Source organism: Zophobas morio, unplaced genomic scaffold, assembly GCF_036711695.1.
Source record: "Zophobas morio isolate AGI-343-1 ecotype UQ-CSIRO unplaced genomic scaffold, CSIRO_AGI_Zmor_V1 ptg000046l, whole genome shotgun sequence".
Taxonomy (NCBI): domain Eukaryota; kingdom Metazoa; phylum Arthropoda; class Insecta; order Coleoptera; family Tenebrionidae; genus Zophobas; species Zophobas morio.
Genome location: NW_026972151.1, coordinates 6945260 through 6972877, shown reverse-complemented (window position 1 = coordinate 6972877; position 27618 = coordinate 6945260). Strand labels below are relative to the sequence as shown.

Sequence of the window (27618 nt, the reverse complement as noted above, 5' to 3'; positions counted from 1 at the left end):
GCCCCAGAAACCTCCCGACTTTAATAAGCCCCTCGTTACCGCCCAGCAGGTGAGCAAAAATCGTTCCGAGTGACCAACTTCCGAACTTCCAACTACTTGTTGTCTACTTATCCTGGAAATTATCGACCTTCCGATCTTGTAGTTTCACTCGTTTAATTGTTTAAGTGTTCGTTTGTTATTCTCGATGCGCAATTACAAAGATGGACCTTCTTTTTAATTACCGACGATGGACGCAACGGTGAAAATCGAAAGCAAAGAGCGATTTATTCCGAGAAGAGACGTACCGTTGTCCTGAATTTCGCCAATTATCCTCCGCGATTGTACGGACTTGTTGCATAATAATAAACGTTTCCGAAGGATTCTGTTATCGATCAATGTACGTAAACAGACGGCGTGAAATTACTGTTTTATTTGGATTCTGGTTCGCCAACATTCGCTAATCAGTTGCATAATGGTTTATTTATAGATTTGCATGATTTGTGTGTTTGTTTTCGTGAGATTAGTAAAACTGTCGCCTTTGGAATAACAGTTCCGGATTAATTTGTTAGTTTGATTGATTTTATGTGACTTCTGTATTTTTATTGTTTATTTATTATTTGCCTGCGGTACTAATTATTTATATATGTATTAGTTGGAATTAATATTAATGATGAAATAAGAATAATAATATATAACAAGAATTTTAATATTAATTCAGACTCAGCTCCAAATATTCTGTAGTCTCTCAAACAACAAAAGTTGTAATGAGGTGATCAAAAGTTTGACTGGAAAGTTTTTGTAATAAGTGAACTACATTGAAATTTAATTGCACAATAATTCTATGCAAATAGGATTATTTACAAAATGCAAATTTTCAGCGTTATACTGGGAATATATAAAAATCTGCGTTACTGGATATGTCATGACTTAAATTAATAATGACGTTACTTGAGAGCGGATTGAATGCAATTTGCATATCCTGTATTTTTAATGTGATAAATAAATGCTTTAGCATTATCTAAATTATTATCCTTTTTTTAGATTGATTGACATAATGTGTATGATTGCATATTTGTATGTTTTACTTTGTCAGTTGAAAAAAAAAACGGAACTAGCTTTTTCTCTAAAATATTATATATGATTTCGAAGTGTGTGTAATAAAAAAATGGGGAACAGCTCACAATAAGATTTATTGCATTGTGTAAAGTTCACGTTCCTAAGTGGTAGCACCGTTTAGAAAAAAATGTTTGAAATTAAATATAAATTCTAATTAAATATATTATAATAAAAATTCAGCTGTGATACGCAACGACCACGTAAAATTAGAACATGGTCGGAATGGCTCCATTACAGTACGGTAGCTATTACGTGAGAAATAGCTACGACGCACTATGCGTACGTTTAACTTTTTCTTTCAATAGTTCAACTCTTGCTAAATTGTAAACGAGTTACGTACGCCAACAGCATTTCAGACACAGTTGTTTTTTCTTACAAATTATGCAAATAGGTTAAAAATAGTGTCATTGTCTTAAATGTTGCCGTGGGTGTACTTTGGTTACTAAACCAAATTTAATTTTTTAGAAGACGATTAAATCCCACACTAATTTTAATCAGTTCAAAGCTCTCGAAGATGTTGATTTACGAAAGCAAAATACTATTTAAAAAATTAGTAACTTTTGATTCAAATGTGATGTTTGTGGAATGGAAAAATTGTCATAACAATACTTTTCGAGGAAAAATTGCAGATTTTATAAAAAAAAAATTAAATTGTTTAAACTGTTATTAATTTTTAAATTTGTTCAATATGGCACAGAGGCAAACCCTAGTTCGTTTTTATTCCGTCGTTACGTGAAGTTCTAGCGTCCATTATCCTTCCGCTACTACACGACCTTCCAGGATAATTATAACAAGATAATACTCGCCCTCATATCGCTAACATGACTTTAAACTCCCTGACTCTAAAAATATTGTCAGTTGTTTGCCACCACGGTCACCTGATGTAAATCCAATTGAACATGTCTGGGACATGATGAATAAAAGATTGCGTCGTTTACCCCATCTTCCCAACACGTGAGACGAATTACGTCTGGACCTTGCCCGAAGATGCAATCGATCATCTGATTTCCAGCTGGCCACTCGGTAAATTGTTTATCAAAATAAATCTGTTTCTTCCCCCCAAAAAATTGATGACGTCATCTCAAAATTTTGCCGAGGAAATTCTACCCAAAATGTGCAAAATATGATGAGTTTTTACTTGTGATTCATTATTGCATTAATATTTTTTATTGATCAAATTAAGGACGAATCACCCCCATTCTCCCGAAAATGCGAAAATAAAAACGTCTTTAATTAATAAGAATTATAATAATGATATTCAGAACATTTTATCGAGGATAACCGAAGGACGTATAGTAATGGAGTCCGTCGGGCAATTTGGTAGTTCCATATTTTCTCCATATTTCATAACCCCTAGACAAGATCGCAGTTAGTGGGAGGCTAGGGGATGTTGAACCTCCCCTAGATCTAGACAAATTATAATTAACTAATTGTGAATTTACAAAATCGAAAATCATAATAAAATGTAGTGTTTTATTCAATAAGCGGAAGTCAGAGCAATAAAAAAGTCTGGACCGTCGGCATTGTGATCCGGATATTGCAATTCGTAAAAAACATCTCAAAGTTTAGTTTCTACTTCACCTTCACGTCTACAGGTTGATGAGGATTATTGCTATTTGTCTTAAATTACGAGTACCATAAATGATTTTCAGTTCAGTCTTCAGTCGCACCTCTGTTATTATACATATACGGTAGACGTGATTAAATTGTTTCATTATTTTATTGATTATAAATCACTGAATCGCTATTCAAGAAAAACAATAATACAATACTTTTATTATTAGTATTACAATGCATCTGTCCAAACTGATATATGCGTCCTTGCAAAAATGTGGATGACATCAACACAAAATTTGTAATAGAAAACTTACCTGTGACAAACGGTTAGCACGTTTCTTTGGTTGCTATAAAAAAGTTGGTCTAAAGAGTTTAGACAGTACTTCCCTCGCTGTCGGAAACGGGACGACTGCATGTCTATTATATTTTTTTTTCGCAGTAGATTTTAAAGCATTCGGTTTTGTAGTTCCTGAGTAAACCAATAAAATAAATTTACGCATTCATTTTTTTTTCAGTCACCCGGTATATGCAAATTCAAAAAAATGAATGGGATGATAAATTACAAGTACAGGACTCATCATATTTTGTACATTCTAGATAGGATTTATCTGGCAAACTTTTGAGCTGACGTCATCAGTTTTTTGGACAAGATAACCCAATATTTTTTGACTAAAAATTTATTATGCTCTTTATAACCTTAAAATATCTGCAAGATTTCAAAACATTCGGTTCTGTAGTTCCTGATTAAATCAATAAAATACATTTACGCATTCATTCATTTTTTTGGGTCACCCTGTATATGCAAATCCAAAAAATATGAATGGAATGATAAATCACAAGATCATATTTTGTATATTCTAGATAGGATTTATTCAGCAAACTTTTGAGCTGACGTCATCAGTTTTTTGGAAAAGATAGCCAAATATATTTTGACTAAAAATTTATTATGCTCTTTATAACCTTAAAACATCTGCAAGATTTCAAAACATTCGGTTCTGTAGTTCCTGATTAAATCAATAAAATACATTACTTATTTTTTTTAGGTCACCTGTATATGCAAATCCAAAAAATATGAATGGAATGATAAATCACAAGAAGAGACTCATCATATTTTGTACATTTTAGATAAGATTTATTTAGCAAAATTTTGTGGTGACGTCATAAATTTTTTAGGGGGGATGAGTAAATACATTTTGCTCGAAAACTTACCATGCTTATGATAACTTTAAAACATCTTCAAGATTTCAAAGCATTCGGTTTTGTAGTTCTTGATTAAATCAATAAAATACATTTACGCATTCATTAATTTTTTTGGGTCACCCTGTATATGCAAATCCAAAAAATATGAATGGAATGATAAATCACAAGATCATATTTTGTATATTCTAGATAGGATTTATTCAGCAAACTTTTGAGCTGACGTCATCAGTTTTTTGGAAAAGATGGCCAAATATATTTTGACTAAAAAATTTATTATGCTCTTTATAACCTTAAAACATCTGCAAGATTTCAAAACATTCGGTTCTGTAGTTCCTGATTAAATCAATAAAATACATTACTTATTTTTTTTAGGTCACCTGTATATGCAAATCGAAAAAATATGAATGGAATGATAAATCACAAGAAGAGACTCATCATATTTTGTACATTTTAGATAAGATTTATTTAGCAAAATTTTGTGGTGACGTCATAAATTTTTTAGGGGGGATGAGTAAATACATTTTGCTCGAAAACTTACCATGCTTATGATAACTTTAAAACATCTTCAAGATTTCAAAGCATTCGGTTTTGTAGTTCCTGATTAAATCAATAAAATACATTTACGCATTCATTAATTTTTTTGGGTCACCCTGTATATGCAAATCCAAAAAATATGAATGGAATGATAAATCACAAGATCATATTTTGTATATTCTAGATAGGATTTATTCGGCAAACTTTTGAGCTGACGTCATCAGTTTTTTGGAAAAGATAACCAAATATATTTTGACTAAAAATTTATTATGCTCTTTATAAGCTTAAAACATCTGCAAGATTTCAAAGCATTCGATTTTGTAGTTCCTGACTAACTCAGTAAAATAAATTCACGCATTCATTAATTTTTTGAGTCACCCTGTATATGCAAATCAAAAAAAAATTGAATGGAATGATAAATCACAAGAAGAGACTACCATATTTTGTACATTTTAGATAGGATTTATGCAGCAAAATTTTGTGGTGACGTCATAATTTTTTAGGGGAGACGACATTTTGATCAAAAATTTACCATGCTTATGATAATTTTAAAACATCTTCAAGATTTCAAAGCATTCGGTTTTGTAGTTCCTGAATAAATTAGTAAAATATATTTACGCATTCATTAATTTTTTTGAGTCACCCTGTATATGCAAATCCAAAAAATATGGATGGAGTGATATATCACAAGTACGGACTCATCATATTTTGTACATTTTAGATAGGATTTAACAATCGGTCCAGTAATTTCGGAGATTATCTGTCTTATAAAAATCCGGGACGGCAGACAGACGAACAGACAGATGGAAATGGGAGACCTATTTCTTCGTTTTTTAGAAGTCATGAAAGATCAAGAAAACGTAAAAGTAGAGAGTCGTTCGACGGACTCGATTACAATACTTCCTTTGCTTACGCTCGAGAAGCAAAAACAATAAAATTCGCAAAATCAAATCTTTTAATTTTTCGAAAGAGCTGGATTTGACAAGCTGTACTTTATGGGCGAGGGAAATTCTGTCGCAGTTCCCGAGCGTAAGCTAAGGAAATATAATAATCGAATCCATCGGACGAAGTGGCACATTTATGTTCTCTTGATGTTTCGTGACCCCTATAGTACGAAAAAAGTAGTCTCCCGTTTCCGTCTGTCTGTCTGTCTGTCTGTCTGTCTGTCTGTCTGTCTGGTGTCTGTATCCACTTATTAGACAAGTAATCTCCGAAACTGCTGGACCGATTGTTGTCAAATTTTGTATGTATATTAAGAATATCATGTAGATGGTTAAATACTACCCAAAATTTGGATAATTATCCCCACTAACAATTTGATGACGTCATTTCATTGAATGGTATTTTAAAATAATTTTAATGTTATATAAAAATATACTCCTATACTTCTAGTGTGCGAATCCGTTTTCAGTTTTTTCGCTAAACGGTCAAATTTTCGCAAAAATAATTCCAAGGTTCAATACGCGTATATTACCAACACAGGACAGGAGTTCCCGTGGCATAGCGGCAAGTTGAAAACTCGGAGACGGTCAGCGAATCCGTGCGACATTGCGGTAGTGGTTCGATGCCGAATTTTGGCCGTTTACTTTTTTTTCTTGCATTGGTAATACGCTGCGACTTCTTTACCAATTTCTTATTGGTCAAATTAAGAACGAGTCACCCCATTTCCTCGAAAATGTGAAAAACTCGTCTTTATAATAATAATAATTTCTACGTGACTTTCTTTCGATGTATTAAGACAAATAAACACTCGAGAATGTTGGATATGTTTCACTGTACTTTAGGATCGAGAGAAATTCTGTCGAAACAAGTTTCGACCAATTTTTTTACTGCTAATACCCTGCACATTCCGTAGACCTACAACATATACCAGAATTTTCTGTCGGAGTGTAATCGTTTAGCCTATCTGACCCTGCTTTAAGACGTTGGGTACTCACCTTTCACCCTCTCGTTTGTTATATGACGCACACCCATTATTCAGTGGTTACGCGACAGCTTTGTCTTCGAGGACGTGAGTAGGATTTGCTGGAACCCCAAACTTGTACTTGGTAATCGACATTTCATATCGCCTTGGAAAATCTTTGCCAGCCTTTAACCACCCAGAAAGGTATACATTAAGTAAATGAGTCACTGAAATACTGATCGAAATTTGCAGTACCTAAATCGTATTCAAAAATGTCGCTGGTTTCATGGTTGACAATAATACCGAATTCTTGAAACTGATGATACATAGGAATGTTCAATTTCGTGACGTGTCTAATGCAGTTCCTCCACAAGTCTTGACTTTGTCGCTTAATCTTGTGTTTTTTTTTTCTTCTCATTTTAAATCGCTCCACGCCAACTGTATAGGATTAAACACTCAGTAATACGGCGCCAGTCTTGTCTTAATACTCGTCTAGGACATGTATCCGTGCGGACTGGTCTTTATTGCCCTTATTCCAACTGTCTTTGTAGGGGTATTTAACTTTGCCACAATAGGACCTTGCCATACAATGTTAGAGTTTGTGGACGTCTATATAACTGTAGTGAATTTCTACCCGGCGTGACCTTTTGATATATTTAGTACATATATCTTCAGCTGCATCGACTAAAAGAGTAACCGACGACCGCCTGAAGCTACGACGAATGTAGCGTTCTGGATTTGACAGGTTTACGAAACTTACAATTTTACGCAGAATTTCTCCACGCGCAGTTTTTCCCTGCCACTTGTTTAAGCGTATTTTCCATTATTATAAAATACAATGAACCGCTGGTATTCTGAGATCGCTATATTTCGAGCTTCATTTTCACACCTCCGGTCAAAAATGCTACTTCACCGATTTTTTAAAAATAAAGTTGTGTAATAATAATACGGAACAATAGTTGAGTCTTTTGTTGATAAAATCTTGTGTCTAATTTTGAGTTGGACTTGAATGAAGATTTTTTAATTATGATTTTTAGTTGAATTGTTTTACTTTCTCAGTAATGTGAATTTAGGTACGCATTTTTCATTGTTCGCAAACCAGTGATTTATTGCATCTGGAATTTTTAGTTTTATGAGAAAAATAGCGGAAACACCTGGGATTTACTGTTTTGACTCCATAAATAAGAATTTATTTTATTTGTTGTTAATTTAAAACTTACATGATATCGTCTTATATTAGAAAGCTTTAAACAGCCACAAAGGTCACCTACAATTAGTCTTAAATTAACTTTTATTTAAAAATTTAATGATGATTATAGATACTTAATTTCAAACGAAGATAATTTTATTCATGGAGGTGATTTCACGAAGACGAATGGAGGAAATACCCATCTGCTGTCGGCAGGTTAGTCTCCCGTATTAAAATCAAGATTACGTAAGAATTATGTACTTGAAAATTATTTTAAAAAACTGTTGTTACTATAGGAACAAACATACAAATTTTTGTAGCAATTTGAAAAAAAAAATTTTGTATGGTGTCCGTAAAAAACAGTGACACAGAGAATACTAGACATGTAGATATACAAAAAATGATCGTAACCTTCACAAAACATCCATTCAATAATGTAGTTGTACCCACAAACAATAGTTTTTTGTGGGAACCGGTCTGGGCTTATTAGTAGTAATTAGCGTAATTTACCCATCGAAAAGAAATAAACAATGAAGGTTCTTTAAACAACGTCGTCGACACACGTCCGGAAAAGTATGTTGCATTTCAACAAATTAAAAATAATTATGTGTCATGTAACTACGAAGCTGTGTTTTTCATCGTGATTCTCACCTTCGCGGTAATAGAGCATACTGTAATTCTATCTTATTTTGAAATTTGATCGGGTTTCTACAGATACGATCTGACTAATGCTTGAACGCAGGGTGTTCCGGCGAGTAAATCCGTCGGAAGTATCTCTGTAACGGTTCGACTTTGTTGAAAAAACAAAAACGGTTGAAAGGACTGAAAGGAGGACGTATTTTTTTTAGCTTTGCTTTGAAACGTGATTAGAGGCACCCCGTTTTTTTGTTTAAGAGGAGAGGTAGATTTAGGTTTATTTGTAATCGGAGATCTAACGGTAACATCACAGCGCTTTGTTAATTAATTAATATTAGTTATTAATTGTACTCAACTGTAATTAAATACAATTAGTGCATAAATCGTAATTACATAATAACCAATCACTAATCAGTTGATTAATTGAATTTAGTTACTAATAGCTAACTCCAAACAAGGAATTAACTATAATGAAATACGAATTGATTAATTAATTGGAGATAATTGTACCAGTTAGAAATATTATAGTATAACTAAATTTTCATATAGTTACCCGAGAACAAGTCGTAACTCGACACAGTTTTTAATTTTAAAAAATTATAAAATTTTAATGAATTTAGCGCCTAATTCACTTTGTTCAGCAAAGTATTATTGACAACATAACCTGAATAAGGGTTGTCTGTGGCTGAACTTAGAAAGTTAGGTTATGTTATGTCAACACGAATTAAATCCTGGTTGGATTTAAAATGATTTATATATGATAAGTAACATGCTTAATTGAATTTACAACAACTGCTGAAAGTGTTGACCCCCAGCTATGATACATAAATTGACTTGGCGTTTCATATTCTTAAATGGAGTAAGAACTTCCGGCGAAACACTCACACTCATATGTATGATCCTCACTTTTTGGTCTTCAACTGTATCCATTGATTATTTAAAAGCAGTGTTTTTCAAAGTCGGGAATAAGAAATATCTACAGGTGTCAAATCAGGTGATCGAGGTGGATAATTTAAAAATAAAGAATACACTGGCCAAAAAAAAATCATTAAAAACAGCATATTGATAGATGAAATTGAATATGACAATAATCAATTTCCTGTTTTCAATGGGCAGCAAAACTTGACAAAAAATCGCACGGTATAAATACAACTACAACATTGACGTGCACATTATTCAGTAGAAATTTTATTAATACAACGGGTGCACTCAGTCTACATGAAGATAATGCAGATAAGGTGGTTATGAATTGTCTATATTTAGTTTATTGTATTTATCTTAGGTTTAAATGCTCTTCAATGTTTTTTCAGCTTCTGTACAGATAATTGTAATTTAAAACCATAATTTTTCACATGAATGTCAAAGAGTTGTTTATCAACCACGGGTCAATGGTTTTAGACATTTCCTGTCTTTGAGTTTTTTTGCCGAAATTAACACATTGTTCCAGTGACAATAATTCAATTGCAAATTCAAAATAACCTGAAAGAATCTTCAAAATAAAACAATTTAATTCGTTAACAACTAAAGCAACTTTTATTTATACATTGGAATGCTTAGTAGAGATTTTCTAAAATTTTTCAAGCAAATTGTAAGTAGTTAATTCGAATTCCTGCAACTTATAATTATTCACATGAATACGAATTAATTATCTTAATTATCATTTACTTTGTAGTGTTTTTAATTAATTAAGATTTCTAATTAGAAATTAATTAATTAATTAATTAATTAAGCGTTAATTGTACTCAGTTGTAATTAATGGCAAAGTATTTAATCTCGATGTTTCAAAGAATACTTTCCAAAAAAAATCAAAATAACTATCTTTGCTAGTAAAGTATTAATTTGCGCTCTAAATACACAACCACGTTCATTTTAAGCTAGTGAATGTAAGTCGTAAATATCATCGAGCCTCGCTCTCCCCTGGTCTCATTTAAAAATGAGCATGAGTTTCTTCTCACCAACCAGAACGGCTACAACCTTTAGAACGTTCCAAAGTACTTGTTGCGCCCAATCTCGCCTACATATTTATTTTTATTATATTATGTATACCGGGTGTTCCAGTATATCCGTTCCACTCAAATATCTTAATTAATTTTTAAAACATAAAAAACTGAAATTTGGCATGTTCAATATATGTAACACAGGCTATTAAATGGATACATTACTGGCGGCGTATTCAATTTCGCCGGAAATGACATCAATTTTCTTTTCTTTTAATACAAAAGGGTATAATTTTTCAGTACATTAAATAGTGTTTTAAAACGTCCTTTGAATATAAAAACAATGAAACCATCAAATGCATTTTTCTTAGTTTGCGAGGAATTCATCTAGTAAAACAGTGATATTTACATTTTCAATAGAGTTCCTAATACTTGCGGTAATTGAGATTGCAATGCCATAAAAACGGAGTCAGATTGAGGCAACTATACTATAAAACATATGTACCCAGCATATTCGATCTCGTATTTGGAATTCTCGTAAAAAATTACAAACACAATACCCTGTTGATTTAAAAAGTTGACGCAAATGGACACTAACAGTAATTATGAAATAAATAATATTGTTACGAAATAAACCCATACGCCGCCCCGGTACTATGCCTATGGGTCTTCTAGTATATACGCGTTTCTTCTCGTATGTAGTCTGACTCATCGACCGCGCGGTTGCAAGCGGATGTCGCGACGGGCCTGGAAAAAGTCTCGAAGCGGCGCTCGAAAAGCCTGGAAGCGGAAGTCGCGAATGCCCAATTCGAGAAAGAGCTCGATCGTCGAAATAAGGATTTAAATAGACGTCACTTTCGGGAATGATTCATTCAGCTAAGAAGTCGAGTGAGCGAATGCATTTAAGTTGCGAAGTTATTTTGTACATAATAGTAAGTCGTGTAATTCGAGTTATTAAGAAATAAATTGTTGAGTTTTAGTCGCTCATCGTACCAATATATAAAAACGTAGATGATTCTCTTGTTGCGGCAAAATATAACATGAGAAACAAACCACACAAATATTTAAACAGAACTATTCTCGATAAATCGATTTATATATTCATTATTTTTTAACATCCAATGTAAACCCAACAAGTGATATTTGCCGAACTTTAGAATGACGTTGCCTAATTTTTAGAGATTAGCAAATAAATTCTAGTTACAAAAACCTCAAAACGTAGCAGAATTTTACAATTAAGCTCCACCCCTCGGTTTATGACGAATAAAAAAAATCAACAGAATTGAGATACATATACATACACAGCCATCTTTTCACAACAAGAAACTTAAAACGTGGTTAAAATCGTACCTTTTTGCAACAAATAATACTATGTATATTAAGAAAAAAAGAGAAAATATAAACCCCACCCACCCAATTTCAATTGTGATGATTTTTTTTTTAACTTAAAGTACCTTTAAAATCGTAAATTTTTGTCAGGAAATATGTATTTTGCAATTAGGCTCCGCCCCTAGGTATGCCAACGAATGAAAACTTCATTACTATTTAGATCAAGGCAGCTATGTGTGGGACGTGAATAACACGACGATCAAAAAATGTCTTATATGGTAATTTCTTGTAGAGAGAGAAGTACTAAGAATTTTGCATTTAAATTCCGCTCCTTTGCCTTTCGACGATTACACAAAAAGTAATCACATTTGAGATAGGGCGGGTGGGCGGGACTTATATTTTGCTTTTTTTTTTCTTAATATACAAAGCGATCTTTTCAGAACAAGAAACTTAAAACACGGAAAAAATTGTACGTTTTTGCAAGGAATTATGGATTTGGCAATTATTGGGCGGAGGCTAACTGCAAAATCGATATTTCCTTATACAAATTGTCCATTTTAAACATGTTTTAAGTTTCATGTTGTGAAAAGAAGTCTACACATTATATTAAAACAAAAAGGCAAAATGTAAGCCCGCCCACCCACCCTATTTCAATTGTGATGATTTTTTTTTATTCGCCGTGAACCAATACTATGTATATTAAGAAAGGAGGTAAAATGTAAACATCGCCCATCCACCCCATCTGAATTATGATGATTTTTTATTCTTAGAAATTTAAAACACGTTTAAAATGGTAATTTTTTTTAGGAAATATGGATCTTGCAATTAGGCTCCGCCCCTAGGTCTGCCAACGAATGAAAACTTCATTACTATTTAGATCAAGGCAGCTGTCGGTGGGGCTTAATGTTTGCCTTTATTTTTTTCTTAATATACTCTTTGAATAACACAATACGCAAAAACATGTCTTACATGGTAATTTCTTGTAGAGAAATAATCAGAATTTTGCAGTTAAGCTCCGCTCCTTTGTCTCTCAATGATTAAAAAAAATCATCACAATTGAGATAGGGCGGGTGGGCGGTGCTGATCTTTTTTGCCTTTTTTTGCTTAATATTACCTACGTAGTCGTCTTTTCGGGACAGGAAACTTAAAACATGCTTAAAATGGTAAATTCTTGTAAAAAAAATAATGAAAAAGTCATCACAATTGAGAATTGAGATCGGGGTGGGTGTGGGTGGGTTATAATCTTTGGCTTTATTGGCAACACGAAACTCAAAAACTTGTTTTTAATTTCTCTTAGAGAAATAAGGATTTTGCTCCGCTTGTTAAGCTCCGCCGTCTTGGCTCACGACGAATAAAAAAAAATATTACAATTGAGATAGGGTGGGTGGGCGGGCGGGGCTCCATTTTGCCTTTTTCTTTTTTCTTAATATGTGTAGACTTATTTCGACAACAAGAAACTTGTCTAAAATGTTTTTTCTACAACCCCTTTAAATACGCCAAGAACTGGACATCAAAGTTACTATCGACGACGACTTGGCAACGAAGTTTATAAATGACAATTTTCAACTCTAAAAGCAACGTCAGCGGGAACAGCAACTGCAACGGGAACCGAAGTCGACCAAAGACTTGTATTCGGTACCACAACAACGCTACTAAAATAGTGGTTCTCCGATTTAATTGTAGAATACCGGTTCTGGAGTTGTTTACCTGATTTGCGGATTTTTTTTAGTTTATAAGTTTATAATTTTGTTTAATAAAAACTGCACAGTAGACAGGAATATAAATATGGAGATCCCCCGGACTCAAGTTTATTAATTCGGAATACATTTTTAAGCGATATATGTATCTCATATTTTTAAATCGAACCGAGTGAGTTGGATTAGATTAGGATGAGTCTTGCACGAGTGACGACTGTGTATTTCACCCTTAAGCCCAAAAAATATAGCTAAAATATGTGATTGCCTACATTTTGTCCATTGTTTAATTTCAGATGCACGGTCGTTCTATTCAACACCAAAACCGAGCAACAGCATCACATAATCAACACCTCCCGCAAGACCATCACGTCGCTGGCCTTCTCCTCGTGCGGACGTTACGTAGTGACAGGTGAGCATTTGTCAAAGACGCGCCGACGAGCTCGATTAATGTTGGTTTCGCTCGCAGGCGAATGCGGCCACCAACCCGCAGTACGAGTATGGGACCTGTACTCGGACCCGACTCCGGGCCATCCTGGCCTGGCGCCCCAGCCACAACAGGTGGCCGAATTCGCCGGTCACAAGTACGGCGTGAACTGCGTCGCCTTCTCGCCTTCCGGCAAGTACGTGGTGAGCGTAGGCACCCAGCACGACATGATCGTGAACGTCTGGGACTGGAAGAACAACATCAAGGTGGCTAGCAATAAAGTTAGCACGAAAGTGAAATCGGTGGCGTTCGCGGATAACGGGAGCTATTTCGTGACGGTAGGGAACCGGCACGTGAAGTTCTGGTATTTGGAGTATGGGAAGTCGAAGGTGAGTGGGTTTTCGGGAGTTTCTTCTTCAGGCTTTTGTTCCTCGGTGTTATAAAATCACACTATAATTTTATTGAAACTTTGACATCGTGTGTGTCTAATTTAAATAAAAATAAACAACGACCTTTAGAGAAGGATTCATTCCAAAGAGAAATGATAATGAAAACGGGGAAAGTGATATATAGCACATTGACATATGGGGTCTGATGGAAGGTAGACCTGTTGGTGAAGCAACAGTTTTGTCACCTTTCCTGATGACAAGTCGAGATTGTGCTAAGTTTGTCGTTCGAAACCCATATAAGGAAGCGAAGAATTCGAAATCTTCAAGAAGTAATGACCTGAGAATCATACCTGTAAAGGAATGAAAGCATTGTAATTAAAAATGAACCGATTTAGTGTGATCTTGGGCGCCAGCGAGTTAACTGCTAACACCAACAGGCTTGATGTTCAACAATTCGTCGAAATATGCGACTACCTTTGTTAGTAGATGATGTATAAACAAAAAATTAAGATTACGGTGTTTGTAATTTACGTCGGCTGATGATATATTATTATTATCATAACGATGATTATGATGAATAGATATGAAAGAAACGAGCGAATTAAAAAAAAACACTTAATTCGATCATTCACGTCATCCGTAATGCCAAAAATGACTGAATAAGTAATTTATTTCTCGTCGGACGTCTACCAAGGTCGTTTATATGCAGAATTAACCTTGTGGCGTCGAACGCAAAGACTATTGCTTACCTCGTATCACTGAGGTTAAAAAAATGAAAAGGTGGTCCATGACTACACACACGGTGCTTCTAGCGCGTCGTTTAGGTTTAATTGTCACAGGAATACTTATTTTATAACAACTGTAAATCATTGAAGATTTTATAAAAATTTTCTTCTTAGGTATATCGGAACACTTGTTGAAGGTGACTATAACTTGATGGAATAAAGCAACTGCGATATCTGAATTACTAATTTGTCATTCAAAAAAATTTTAGACATAATTGCTAATTTACATTGAAATAATTAACTTCATACTATGATTAATTGATAATAAAATAGTCGCAGTAATTGTTGGTATCCAAGGCCTTAGTTAGGTACAATTGTTTACAACATAAAGAATTATTTATATTATTTTTATATAGGGTGTGCCAACAGTCTTATTATTCCTTACTTATTTATCGAGGACCACTGAATTCTTTAATGCCCTCTAATGAAACTGGTTTAGGATTATTTTCAAATACACAAAGGACTTAATTTAAAGTTTTTTTTTTTAATGGAACATCCTATATAGTTTATAGATTATGATTGTTCACAAAAAAGCAAGTTTTTTTTTTATATTTGGATTTTTCTGAAAAAAAGTCAAGAATACAATTTTTGAAAATTAAAGACAAAGACTACCGTATGCTTAAGGTTGTTTTCACGCCGAAGTGAATTAAAAAATAACAAACAAATATTCCATCTTACGATTTTCATAAATAAGAAATATTGAAATTATTTTTCGGAGACTTTCAAGATAAGCTCGATTGTTGTGACTAAATAAAAATATTCAATTTTATCATTTTCAAAATAAAAAATTTTGCAATTATTTTTCACAGACAAAATTTTTCAGTCCGGCGTTCCAAGATATTTTCGTATTTCCAAATCCTTAAGGTTATTTCTATTCTGAAATAAACAGAAAAAGCCATGATAAAATTCCCTTAAGAATCAATCCATGGTCATGATTGTTTATTGTGGTCCCATAAGTCATCATTTCACTATTTTCAAAAATTAAAAACGTTGCTAGAATTAGTCAAAAACTGGAATTTTCGGCGAGTTATTAAATGAGATAAATATTTAAGTTGTTTCTACGGTGAAACGAATATGAAATAATGATGGCAAAATTCCATAAAAATCCATGCTAATGAAAGCTTGTAGCTATAGAAAAAAATATTTCGTCTTGCCATTTTCAAAAATCAAAAATATTGCTGTTATTTTTCAAAGACTAAATTTTGTACTAAATTGTACTGTTTTCGAAAATTGTAGACATTACTTTAGATACTTTTATTCCAAGACTGTAATTTTCTTTAGGGTATTGAATAAGATCGACGTTTAAGGGTGTTTCTACGCTGTACTGAACAAGAAATACTTATAGCAAAATTTCTTTAAAAAGCCATGGTAATGCTCGATTGTTGTGACTAAATAAAAATATTCAATTTTATCATTTTCAAATATAAAAAATTTTGCAATTATTTTTCACAGACTAAATTTTTCAGTCCGGCGTTCCAAGATATTTTCGTATTTCCAAATCCTTAAGGTTATTTCTATTCTGAAATAAACAGAAAAAGCCAAGATAAAATTCCCTTAAGAATCAATCCATGGTCATGATTGTTTATTGTGGTCCCATAAGTCATCATTTCATTATTTTCAAAAATGAAAAACGTTGCTATAATTAGTCAAAAACTGGAATTTTGGGTGAGTTATTAAATGAGATAAATATTTAATTTGTTTCTACCGTGAAATGAATAACAAATAACGATGACAAAATTCCATAAAAATCCATGCTAATGAGAGTTTGTTGTAATTATAGAAAAAAATATTTCGTCCTCCCATTTTCAAACATGAAAAATGTTGCAATTATTTTTCAAAGACTGAATTTTGTATTAAATTGTATTGTTTTCGAAAATTGTAGGCATTCCTTTAAATAATTGAATGAAATCGATGTTTAAGGGTGTTGGACGTAAAGGCTTTGAAAACACCCTTTTTTCGCGGCGATTTTACAATTCCAAAAAAATTATATTAAAATCTGGATCGAAGCTGACAAACGCATCAAAAGGTCACCTACCTTGTTTTGTTCAGCCTCCTGGGTTGGGGGTTTGTAGACCGCATGCACAAAGGAACCACGTGTCTAAGTCTCGCGACAACAATTCGCGATTGACGTCACACAAGATGGCAACTGCGTTCACTTAACGCCCACCTTAGCGATGTTACCTCTCTGAGGGTTTCTCGATAACTCTGTTCGATAACAGCGCCAACCCCAAGTACCGGGCCCTTTTGCTCGGTACTATGGCGCCTCTAGTGGAAAGTGACCAAAATACACTTGTCAGCAATCCGCGGGATAACAAACAAAATCAAAACAAAATATTAAACAAACTTCGAACCGGAACAAAGGGTGTTTCTACGCTGAACTGAGCAAGAAATACAACAAAATTTCTTTAGAAAGCCAAGGTAACGATTGTAATGTTGGATTGTTGAGACTAAATAAAAATATTTCATTTTTCCATTTTCAAAAATAAAAAAATTTACAATTATTTTTCAAAAACTATTTTTTTAATATGATGTGCCAAGATATTTCCATATATTCGAATGCTTAAAGTTATTTGTACTTTGAAATATACATAAAGAAACACGACAAAATTCCACATATTCCTCATTCCATTGTACTACTTATTTTCGAAAATTAAAAACATTGGTATTATTTGTCAAAAAGTTATTAAATGAGATTGACGTTTAAGGTTGTTTCTACGTCGAAATGAATCAGAAATAACGATGGTAAAATTCTATAAAAATCCATGTTAATGAAAGTTCGTTGTAACTACAGAAAAAAATATTTCGTTATGCCATTTTCAAAAATAAAAATATTGCAATTATTTTTCGAAGATTAAATTCTTCAGTATGATGTTAAAAGAGATTGCGTATTTACTCGATACTTAAGGTGGTTGTGTCTACATAAAACATCATTTCATTGTGCTATTTTCGAAAATTTAAACATTTAAATTATTGTTTAAAATTTCAATTATTGTTCAAACACTAAAATTTTCAATATGACGTTAAAAGAGATCGCATATTTACGCTATGCTTAAGGTTGTTTCTACGCTGAAAGGAACAAAACATTACGATGACTAATTGTCCATAAAAAGCCAAGTTAATGACGGTCTGTTGTGACTACATAAAAAATATTCCACGTTACCATTCTTGAACATGAAAAATATTGCAATTATTTTTCAAAACCCATCTTTTTCAGTAAGATGTTTCAAGAAATTGCATATTTACGCGATGCTTAAGGTTATTTCTACGCTGAAATTAGCAAGAAGTAAGATGGAAAATTTTTCGTAAATAACCCATGGTTAGAATTTGTTGTGATTACATAAAGACTTGACGATTTAAAATATTGATTTTGTCTTCGAAAAACTGAACTTCTCAGAACGGTAAATAAGATCGTATATATACGCGAAACTTAATGTTGTTGGAAAGCTTAAATGAATACATAACAAACAAAAAATTGACAAAATTTCCACAATTTAGTGAAACAGCTAAATACGAGTAAAATAATTTCGATTTAAAGTGTCGGTATATTTTGAATATTTTTGTTTATTTAGAATCAAAATATCTTAATGTTGGGCTAAAGGAAAATAAGTCTTATTTGCAAAATGATTGGTGTTTGTCGGAGCCCTGTTCTGGAACCTTCTTTCTTTGCCATTGACATGAGTGATTTATCTCTTTGTGCATAATTATCGCCTTATTCATACTAATTATATATGCATACTGTAGCCTGAAGAAGAAAACAGAATTCTACGAAACGCCGCGCATACATTCCTTCTCAAAACAATCGTCTGATTTTTTCTTTTTTTTTTAGTACAAGGAGGCGGTGCCGCTGATGGGACGTTCGGCCATTTTGGGCGAACAAAGGAATAATTATTTCTGTGATGTCGCTTGCGGCAAGGCCCAGTGCGGCGATAGCACCTACGCTATCACCCGATCGGGGCTCTTGTGTGAATTCAACAATAGAAGACTTTTAGATAAATGGGTAGAATTAAGGGTGCGTACCGTCGTTCGTCCATTACGCGCCACTACAATCGCCGTTCTGATTTCAGACAACAAGTGCCAATTGTATAACTGTAGGTGAAAATTATATTTTTGTTGGTTGTGCCGAAGGAATAATTCGATGCTTTGATCCTGCCACACTTCGGTTCATCACGACGCTTCCGCGGACGCACTATTTGGGCGTGGACGTCAGCATGGGGACTAGTATAACGTGAGTGACACTTTTATGGGAGTTCAGTGACTTCGTAATGCGATGGGTTTGTTTTGATTGCAGTCACATGGCTTCGCCGCCACCGGACGCTAAATACCCTGATACAGTAGCTTTGACTTACAACGAAACTAACCACAAACTAACAAGTATATATAATGATCATTCCATCTACGTGTGGGACGTATATAATATTAAGAGGGTGAGTATTGGAGGGCGAGGTGGACGTTTAGACACGCAAGGTTGACGGTTTGGTTCATAATTTAGGCGCGGAGGAAATTTAATTAAATTTAGGTCTGTTTAGTTGTCTGTTGAAGCGTAGAGGTGAAATGAGGGTCTAGGTTGTTTGGGACAAATTTACGTTGATCGCAAGTAATGAACAATTAAGGAGGGAAAAGATTTGATGCAATAAATAAAATAACCAGTAAAATGATAATTTAATGTTTATAGTCAACCATTTATGTTACTGCATATATTTTTTTCTTATTTTTCTTTGTACAAAAAATTTAACCATTTCTGCAGCTACAAATTGCGTATTTTTTCATAACAGGAACTACGTTCTTAACGAGCAACCCATTCTTCTGCTTCTTTTCTCCTTCTCCAACTTCTTCAGATTCCCTTTACCGATTTTTGTTAATTCTTCTCTCTTTAATATAGAATTCATCTGGAATCTTCTTGAACTCACGTTTTTTAATTTCTCTTTTCAACCTGAATAGGACACCAAAATGGATTTTTTGTTTCTTCTTTCAACCCAAAATTCTTAAGAATGTCGAATTCAGGATATTCAATTTTTCTACCAAAAGAATTCTTGCATATTCTCGCTATTAAAACTCAGTGTTCAACATGAATACTGCATTAAAGTCGAAATTCTTCTATTTCTGTTTCTTTTTGTATCTCATATGCATAGAATCTTCTTGGATTCACGACATTCAACTTTTTTTTTGTACCACTATCCTGTATAAAAAAGGAAATTCTATAGGTTTTTTTCTTCAAATAGTATTCTTCCAAAAGCTCTTCTTTCTCTAATTCTTCTTCAGTTTTTCGGGTCCGCACAGTAACTGATTGTGTTCATTTGTTCGGCCTTTCAACAAATTTTAGAAAAACTTCTCAGGTTATTTAATTCCTTTTTTCAACTTGGATAGGACACCAAAGAGTAATGCAGAAGTGTAAATTCTATTACATCTTCTATTGGACAAATTCTTCTAGCATCTTTTCGCCATTGAAAGTCTTGTGTTCAACGTCAATACTGTCTTAAAGTCGAATATTTTCTATTTCTGCTTCTTTCAGTATCGCATTCGCTTAAAATCTTCTTGGATTCACGATATTTAACTTTGTTTTTGTGCCACAATCCTATATAAAAATGGAAATTTTAGAAATTTTTTTATTCTTCCAAAAGCTCTTCTTTTTCTGGTTGTTCTCCAGTCTTTCGAATCCGGACAGCAACTAATTTTTCAATTTTTCATTTCAACTTGAGTAGGACACCAAAGTGGAAATGTTTTCGTTTCTTCTTCTTTTCACACAATTCTTCTAGAATCTTGAATTTACGATGTTTATCAACTTCTTCTCTTTTTGAACTCATACTGCTGAACTTCTTTCTTCCGTCTTGATGTGCTATTGATTCTTCTAAAATCTTTTTGAACTTATTTGTGAGCTTTTCTTTTTTGAATCCTACACTAAAGTAGAAATTCTCTCTTCTATGTCTTCTATTTTTCAAGTAGAATCTTCTACGAATTGCTTCTATACAACCTCTACTGATTTTTCTATATTTCTTTAACATAATGTGTGAGAACCTCGTAGAAGTTTCTTCTTACACTCTTTTTCTACTTTAGAACCGTCTTTGAATATGAAATATTCTAGAAATTCATCTGAAACCCTTCTTCAATTGTTGGTTTTTAGTTATACGCTAATATTCTCGAATGGCATGTTTAAAAAATGTCTTATTCTTTGTCAACTGTCCTCTCTCTTCGACTTCCATTCTATTTCTGAAGCCAAATCTTACTACCTTTTGCTGTTCTCGATTGGAAGATTTTTTCAAGTTCCCCAATCTTACATCGAAATCTAAATATTTCTATATCTCTATTCTATTCTTCTTCGAATGAACTTTTCAAGAATAACTCTTTCGTTTCCTGGTATCTTCTAGAACTTTGAGGAAATTTCACATTTACATTGTAGGTAAGCGAAGAAAAATGTTTACTGTCCCGGTGGGAATCGAACCACACATCTCCCACTTTGCGGGCGGGTGCCTTGACCACTAGGCTACAGAGCGGCTTATCTTTACTTCGCATACCTAGCTATTATTGTGTCGCCGCAACATACTTGTCCTGTTTTCACTATTCCATTTTGCCAGGGCTAGTGTTTTTCTCGATTTTGGAACCTTCGCAGTGAAAATTAATTTCGCTTCTAAATAGCATTATTCTAGGAGCATCTCAAACTAGCGCTTCTTAACTTCTTTTTTATGCCTAGGTACCGCATTAAAGTCGAAATTCTTCTATTTCGTCCTCTCTCAATGGAGAATTTTAGCATTTTTTCTTTCTTCGGTTCACCGATTCTGTCGTTTCCAACTACAAAAGAAAAACCTAGAGGACTCGTTCAAAACTTTCTCCTATTTCGTCAACAGAACGTTTGGGAACGTCTTGAAAGTTTCTTTCAATACTCTCTTTCTCTGTTTTCTTCCTTTCATTTCCTTATCACCTTCTTCTGCCCTCGTTTGGAAGAATTCTTCTGGAACCTTCTCACTACTGATATTTTGTGTTCAACGTGGACATTATCCTAAAGTCGAAATTCTTCAATCTGTACCCCGTTGATCTAGAATCTTCGTGAATTCATAGTATTTAACATAAAGCCAATCCCAAACTGGAATTTCGTGGAAGTTTCCCAGTGCCTAGGCTTTCTTATTGCCTGACCTGACTTACTCTGACATGGCATGACCTGACCGATCCCAGCTACAAACCCTGTTTGAAACAAGGTTTGTGGCTGACTTGACTGACCTATCGTGATCTAATTTAACATGACTTGTCCTGTCGTAATCTGACCTGACTTTACCTGACCTGACCTGACCTACCTGATGTCATCTAACCTGACCTGTCCTGACCTAATCTAGCCTGACTAGTCCTGACTTAATCTATCCTGACTTATCTTGACCTGACCCGACCTGTTATAACCTGACTTTACCTGGCCTGACTTGACCTGACCTGACCTGACCTGACCTGACCTGACCTGACCTAATCTGACCTAACCTGACCGTTTGAAACAGAATTATTTTGTGTAGTGATCCTTGTCTTGAGCCTTCCGTCACCACAAATTTCATAAACCTCAACGTTAATAGAAATGTTTAAACATTGCATATTTTGACCATAGGTAGGCAAATCCTTCTCATTCCTCTACCACTCGGCCTGCATCTGGGGCGTAGAAATGGCCCCGCCCAACAGCCCCCTTCCCCCCGGCAGCTTCCTCACGTGCAGTTCCGACGACACAATCCGCGTCTGGAGCCTCGACAAAATCACCGACCGCAACTCCAAAGCAATGTACCGCACCAACGTTTACAGCAACGAATTGCTCAAGGTCGTCTACGTCGACAAAGACCTATCCTACATCAAGGACCTAGACCTATCCACCAGCAACGCCGACAAACAAGAGACGTCGTACGACGGCCGCAACGGCGTGCGGTGCATTCGGGTGAGTCCGGACGGGAAGAACCTGGCCTCGGGCGACCGCTCGGGCAACATCCGCATCCACGACGCCGCCACCATGAAGGAGCTCTGCAAAATAGAAGCCCACGACGCCGAGGTGCTGTGCCTCGAGTACTGCGGCTTCAACTCGAATTTGAACCTCATGGCCAGCGCCAGTAGGGACCGGCTGTTGCACGTTTTCGACGTCAACCACGGATACGAGTTCCTGCAGACCCTGGACGACCACTCGTCATCGATCACGGCCGTGAGGTTCCTCAGCCACCATCGGAACCTCCAGATGGTGTCGTGCGGCGCCGACAAGAGTTTGATTTTCAGGTCGTTAAGCGACCTCGGGGGGAAGCCCCAGTTCACGCGCGATCACAACGCTACGGGAAAAACGACGCTGTACGACATGGAGGTACGTAGGGTTTGGTTTGTCGGGGAGTGTGAAGAGTATTGGGATTGTGGTTGCAGGTGGACACGGGCCAGAAGCACGTGATCACGGCTTGTCAGGACCGCAACGTGCGTATATATAGCGTGAACACGGGGAAGCACACGAAGAGCTTCAAGGGGAGTACGGGTGACGACGGGACTTTGATCAAGGTGGTTCTTGACAGGTCGGGGATTTACTTGGCGACGTCGTGCACGGATAAGTCGCTGTCGGTGTACGATTATTACTCGGGGGAGTGCATGGCGACGATGTGCGGGCATTCGGAGTTGGCGACGGGACTGAGGTTTACGAACGACTGCCGTCGGCTGATTTCGGCTAGCGGCGACGGCTGTGTTTTCGTGTGGAAGGTGCCGCACGATATGGTGGTAACGATGCACGCGCGACTGAGTCAACAGGCGATGAGGGAGGGGAAGACATTGGAGAGTGATATTTTGAGCGAGAGCAGGGATATGTACGATGCGAGTGAGATGGATGCTAATTATAGGTGAGTGGAGGGAGTGCCCCACGCCAAAAATATAAACACAACCGACTACTGGTATTTCAGGTTTAGTATTGGCCAGTTGCCTCAATGGGCCAAGAAACAATTGAACGAGGACACTAGTCATTTGCCGCCACAAACCAAAAACGTGGCGGTCCCGAAAGGACGATGGGCTCAAAGGGCCGACAACCCCTTAGAAATGAAGAACTTTTACGCGAATAGCTCTTTGACGCTACCCGTGGATAGGAGGTTCGATTCGGACGGTTCCAAAGACAGTTCATTGGAGGAAACTCGCAAGGAGGTTGTGATTTCCAGAAGGGTATGTCCCCAAAACACGAATCATCCTATTTTAGTCCACTTTTCGCACTTTCCACCAGACCATGGATAACGTGACGATTACCCGAGGCGACAACCGGAGGGAAACAATGTCGGACACGATGACAGACACCGGCTTCGAGTCGACCGCACACGACGGAGACATCGATTCGGATCACGAGTACCGACACAGACCCCTGTATTACCCCAATCCAGCAGACTCAGCCAGGTAACCCATTTCTCTTCTTCGTTCTTCACACTCTTAATCATCCCCGTTCAGCGGTAGCGAGTTCACGGTCACCAACATCGACGCCGACGAGCTGCGCAAGTCGCAACGAAAAAAGAAAGGTACCGCGCCGCAGATACTCATCCAGCAGACCTCGTCGACGTACGGCAGTCAGGATTCCGACGACGACGACGACGAGGCGTCGACGCCGAGCGGCGAGAACACCGACAGGAATCCGATGTCGTTGTTCTCCGTGAGTTCCGAATCGTTGGACCAGTTGGGCAGCAGGGAGAAGTACCTGCAGTCGACGTTCGAGAGCATGAGCGGCGCCGAGACGGAGTTGACGCCGGGGAAGACGTCCATTTCCAGCAAGTTCTTCACGCGCAGTCCGGATATAAATATGGCGGCGATCAACGCGGTGAAGCAGATCAAGAGCGATCCCGAGACGGTTATGAAGAGGCAGATGCTGAATAAGCGCATTGCGGAGACGAAGAAGAAGCTGGAAAGTGTAAGTGTTGATAGCAAAATCTACAAATTAAAAATGGTCATCATTTGAGAATAAATGTTCAAATTCACGTTGTGAGAAAATAATTTAACAGATGATAATTTCCAAGGTCCTTTCAGAATGGATCAAGGTTTAAGGTTATTTTAAATGCCATAGTGAACTGTTTTAAATCTCGAGTGAGAAGTTATGAAGTGTGGATAATGTAATAACTCAAATAAAAACATCCGAAACTTCAGAACAGATCATTACAAAAATAAATTGTATTAGAACCAAGAATAATCTTAACATGAACTGCGGATAAACAAACAGTGAAAAAAATTACAAGTGTTGATGTCAAAGTTTTACACATAAAAAAATAATTGTATTGCAAAATAACATGAAAAACCCTTTCCGTTTCGAGTCCACAGTGAAATTAATTTAGCTGATGATTCTTTTCTGAGATTGGCCTCCCAAGGTGGATCAATGTTTAAAATCAGTGTTACTGCCATAAATGGACTATTTTAAATCTAAAGTGAGAAGCCATAAAGTGTAAATAAGAACTTAGGGAAAATCATACAGAACTTTAGGTATATCATTATTAAAATCAGTTCAGCCTCGTGTTTTACGTGAACATTTTCAGTGTTATCGATAAAGTTGCGTTAGAACTATGATCGGTTAAAAAAAATCCTAACGTGAACTATGAATGTACAAACAGTAAAATCAAAAAGGCGAAATCGTTGTAATTTCATATTTCAGATTAAAAAGTCGTTCATAACCTTATCTTGCACAATTTACACTCGTTGAGGGGAAGCGTGGTATCGAATGCGGTTTATTTTTGTTTAATCAATTGTATAAAAAAAAATTCAGGCTGTAAGAAAATATTTAGGTTGAAGAAAAAATCAGGATATAAAAAAATAACATAAATGCAATACAAAATAAACATAAAGAACCCTTTCGTTTCGAGTCTACGATACTAATTTGGCTGATGATTCTCTACCGAGTCCTGTCTCTCAAAATGGAGCAATGTTTAAGATCAGTGTAACTGCCATAAATGGACTATTTTAAATCTAGAGTGAAAAGTCATAAAGTGTAACAAATAACTTAGGGAAAATCATCCAGAACTACAGATATGTTTCTTTTACTTATACGTGTAAAACATAAATGTCACACAAAATAAACATTAAAAAAACTCCCGTTTGCAGTCCACGATGACATTAATTTAGCTAAAGATTCTTTTCTGAATTCTGCCTCTCAAAATAGATCAATATTTAAGATCAGTATAACTGCCACAAATGGACTATTTTAAATCTAAAGTGAGAAGTTATAAATTGTGACTAATAACTTTAGTAAAATCATCCAGAACTTTAGATATATCAATACTAAAATGAGTTCAGCGTCGTGTTTTACATGAACATTTACAGTATTATCGGTAAAGTTGCGTTATCATGATCGGTTCTGCCGGACATTCCAAAACGCTAACACATGGGTGATTGCCTACAATATTGGAATTATTTTTATTTTTTAACTACGGTTCCGCGGCGATATTTTTTTCCATGGTGCGAAATTAAATTTTTAAATCCGGACACCACAGATTAGTTTAAAAAAAAAGAAGATTTTTTTATGGTTTGATACAGTCGCCCCCAAGTGTCTTCAATCTTAACCGAACTATGAAGTAACATACAATGAAACTAGAACTGCAAGTATTGATGGAATAGTCAAAGTTTTACATATTTCAGATTAAAATGTTCAAATTCAAGCCATAAGAAAATAACACATAAATGTAATACAAAATAAACATAGAACTCCCCCCCAATTCGAATCCACGAAATTAATTAGGCCGATGGATCTCTTCTGAGTTCTGTCTCTCAAAATGGATCGATGTTTGAAATCAGTATAACTGCCAAAAATGGGCTATTTTAAATCTAGAGTGAAAAGTCATAAAATGTAAAAAATAACTTAGGGAAAATCATCCAGAACTACAGATATGTTTCTTTTAATTATACGTGTAAAACATAAAGGTCACACAAAATAAACATTTAAAAAACTCCCGTTTGCAGTCCACGATGACATTAATTTAGCTAAAGATTCTTTTCTGAATTCTGCCTCTCAAAATAGATCAATGTTTAAGATCAGTATAACTGCCACAAATGGACTATTTTAAATCTAGAGTGACTAATAACTTTAGTAAAATCATTCAGAACTTTAGATATTATATTATACTAAAATGAGTTCAGCGTCGTGTTTTACATGAACACTTACAGTATTACCGGTAAAGTTGCGTTATCATGATCGGATCTGCCGTACATTCCAAAACGCTAACACATGGGTGATTGCCTACAATATTGGAATTATTTTTATTTTTTAACTACGGCTCCGCGGCGATATTTTTTCCGTGGTGCGAAATTATTTTTTTTAATCCGGACACCACAGATTAGTTTAAAAAAAAAAAAGATTTTTTTTATGGTTTGATACAGTCGCCCCCAAGTGTCTTCAATCTTAACCGAACTATGAAGTAACATACAATGAAACTCGAACTGCAAGTATTGATGGAATAGTCAAAGTTTTACATATTTCAGATTAAAATGTTCAAATTCAAGATATAAGAAAATAACACATAAATGTAATACAAAATAAACATAGAACACCCCTCCCATTTCGAATTCACGAAATTAATTAGGCTGATGATTCTCTTCTGAGTTTTGTCTTTCAAAGTGGATCAATGTTTGATCTCAGTATAACTGCCAAAATGGACTATTCCAAATCTAGAGCGAAAAGTCAAAGTGTGAATAATAACTTAGGGAAAATCATCCAGAACTTTGGATATATCATTAGTAAAGTGCGTTCAGCCTCGTGTTTTGCATTTACAGTATAGTTGAATTAGAACCATGAACGATTAAAAAGCCTAATGCGAACTGTGAATGTAAAAACAATGAAACGAAACGGCGGAATCATCGAACTATCACAACATTTCAAATTAGAAAATCGTTCATAAACTGATCTTGCACCAAACCGTGGCGTCGAATGCGATTTATTATTCTTTAAACATTTGCCTTTTGGTGAAATTACAAATAAATTATGTACCCTCTTTTAAAACATGTT

The 27618-nt window shown here is 35.3% G+C and overlaps 1 protein-coding gene across 1 annotated transcript in view; it reads left to right on the top strand.

Annotated features, from left to right (window-relative positions):
- The window catches only part of LOC135142416 (uncharacterized), a 104147-nt gene that overhangs the window by 66133 nt on the left and 10396 nt on the right, over positions 1–27618 (top strand). Inside the window, exons 4-13 of the mRNA XM_064074127.1 lie at positions 13371–13486; positions 13544–13890; positions 18502–18684; positions 18740–18900; positions 18964–19099; positions 22255–22983; positions 23040–23500; positions 23561–23813; positions 23872–24038; positions 24090–24543. Of these exons, the coding sequence (XP_063930197.1) occupies positions 13371–13486; positions 13544–13890; positions 18502–18684; positions 18740–18900; positions 18964–19099; positions 22255–22983; positions 23040–23500; positions 23561–23813; positions 23872–24038; positions 24090–24543 (3007 nt within the window). The remainder of the gene's footprint in view (positions 1–13370; positions 13487–13543; positions 13891–18501; positions 18685–18739; positions 18901–18963; positions 19100–22254; positions 22984–23039; positions 23501–23560; positions 23814–23871; positions 24039–24089; positions 24544–27618) is intronic.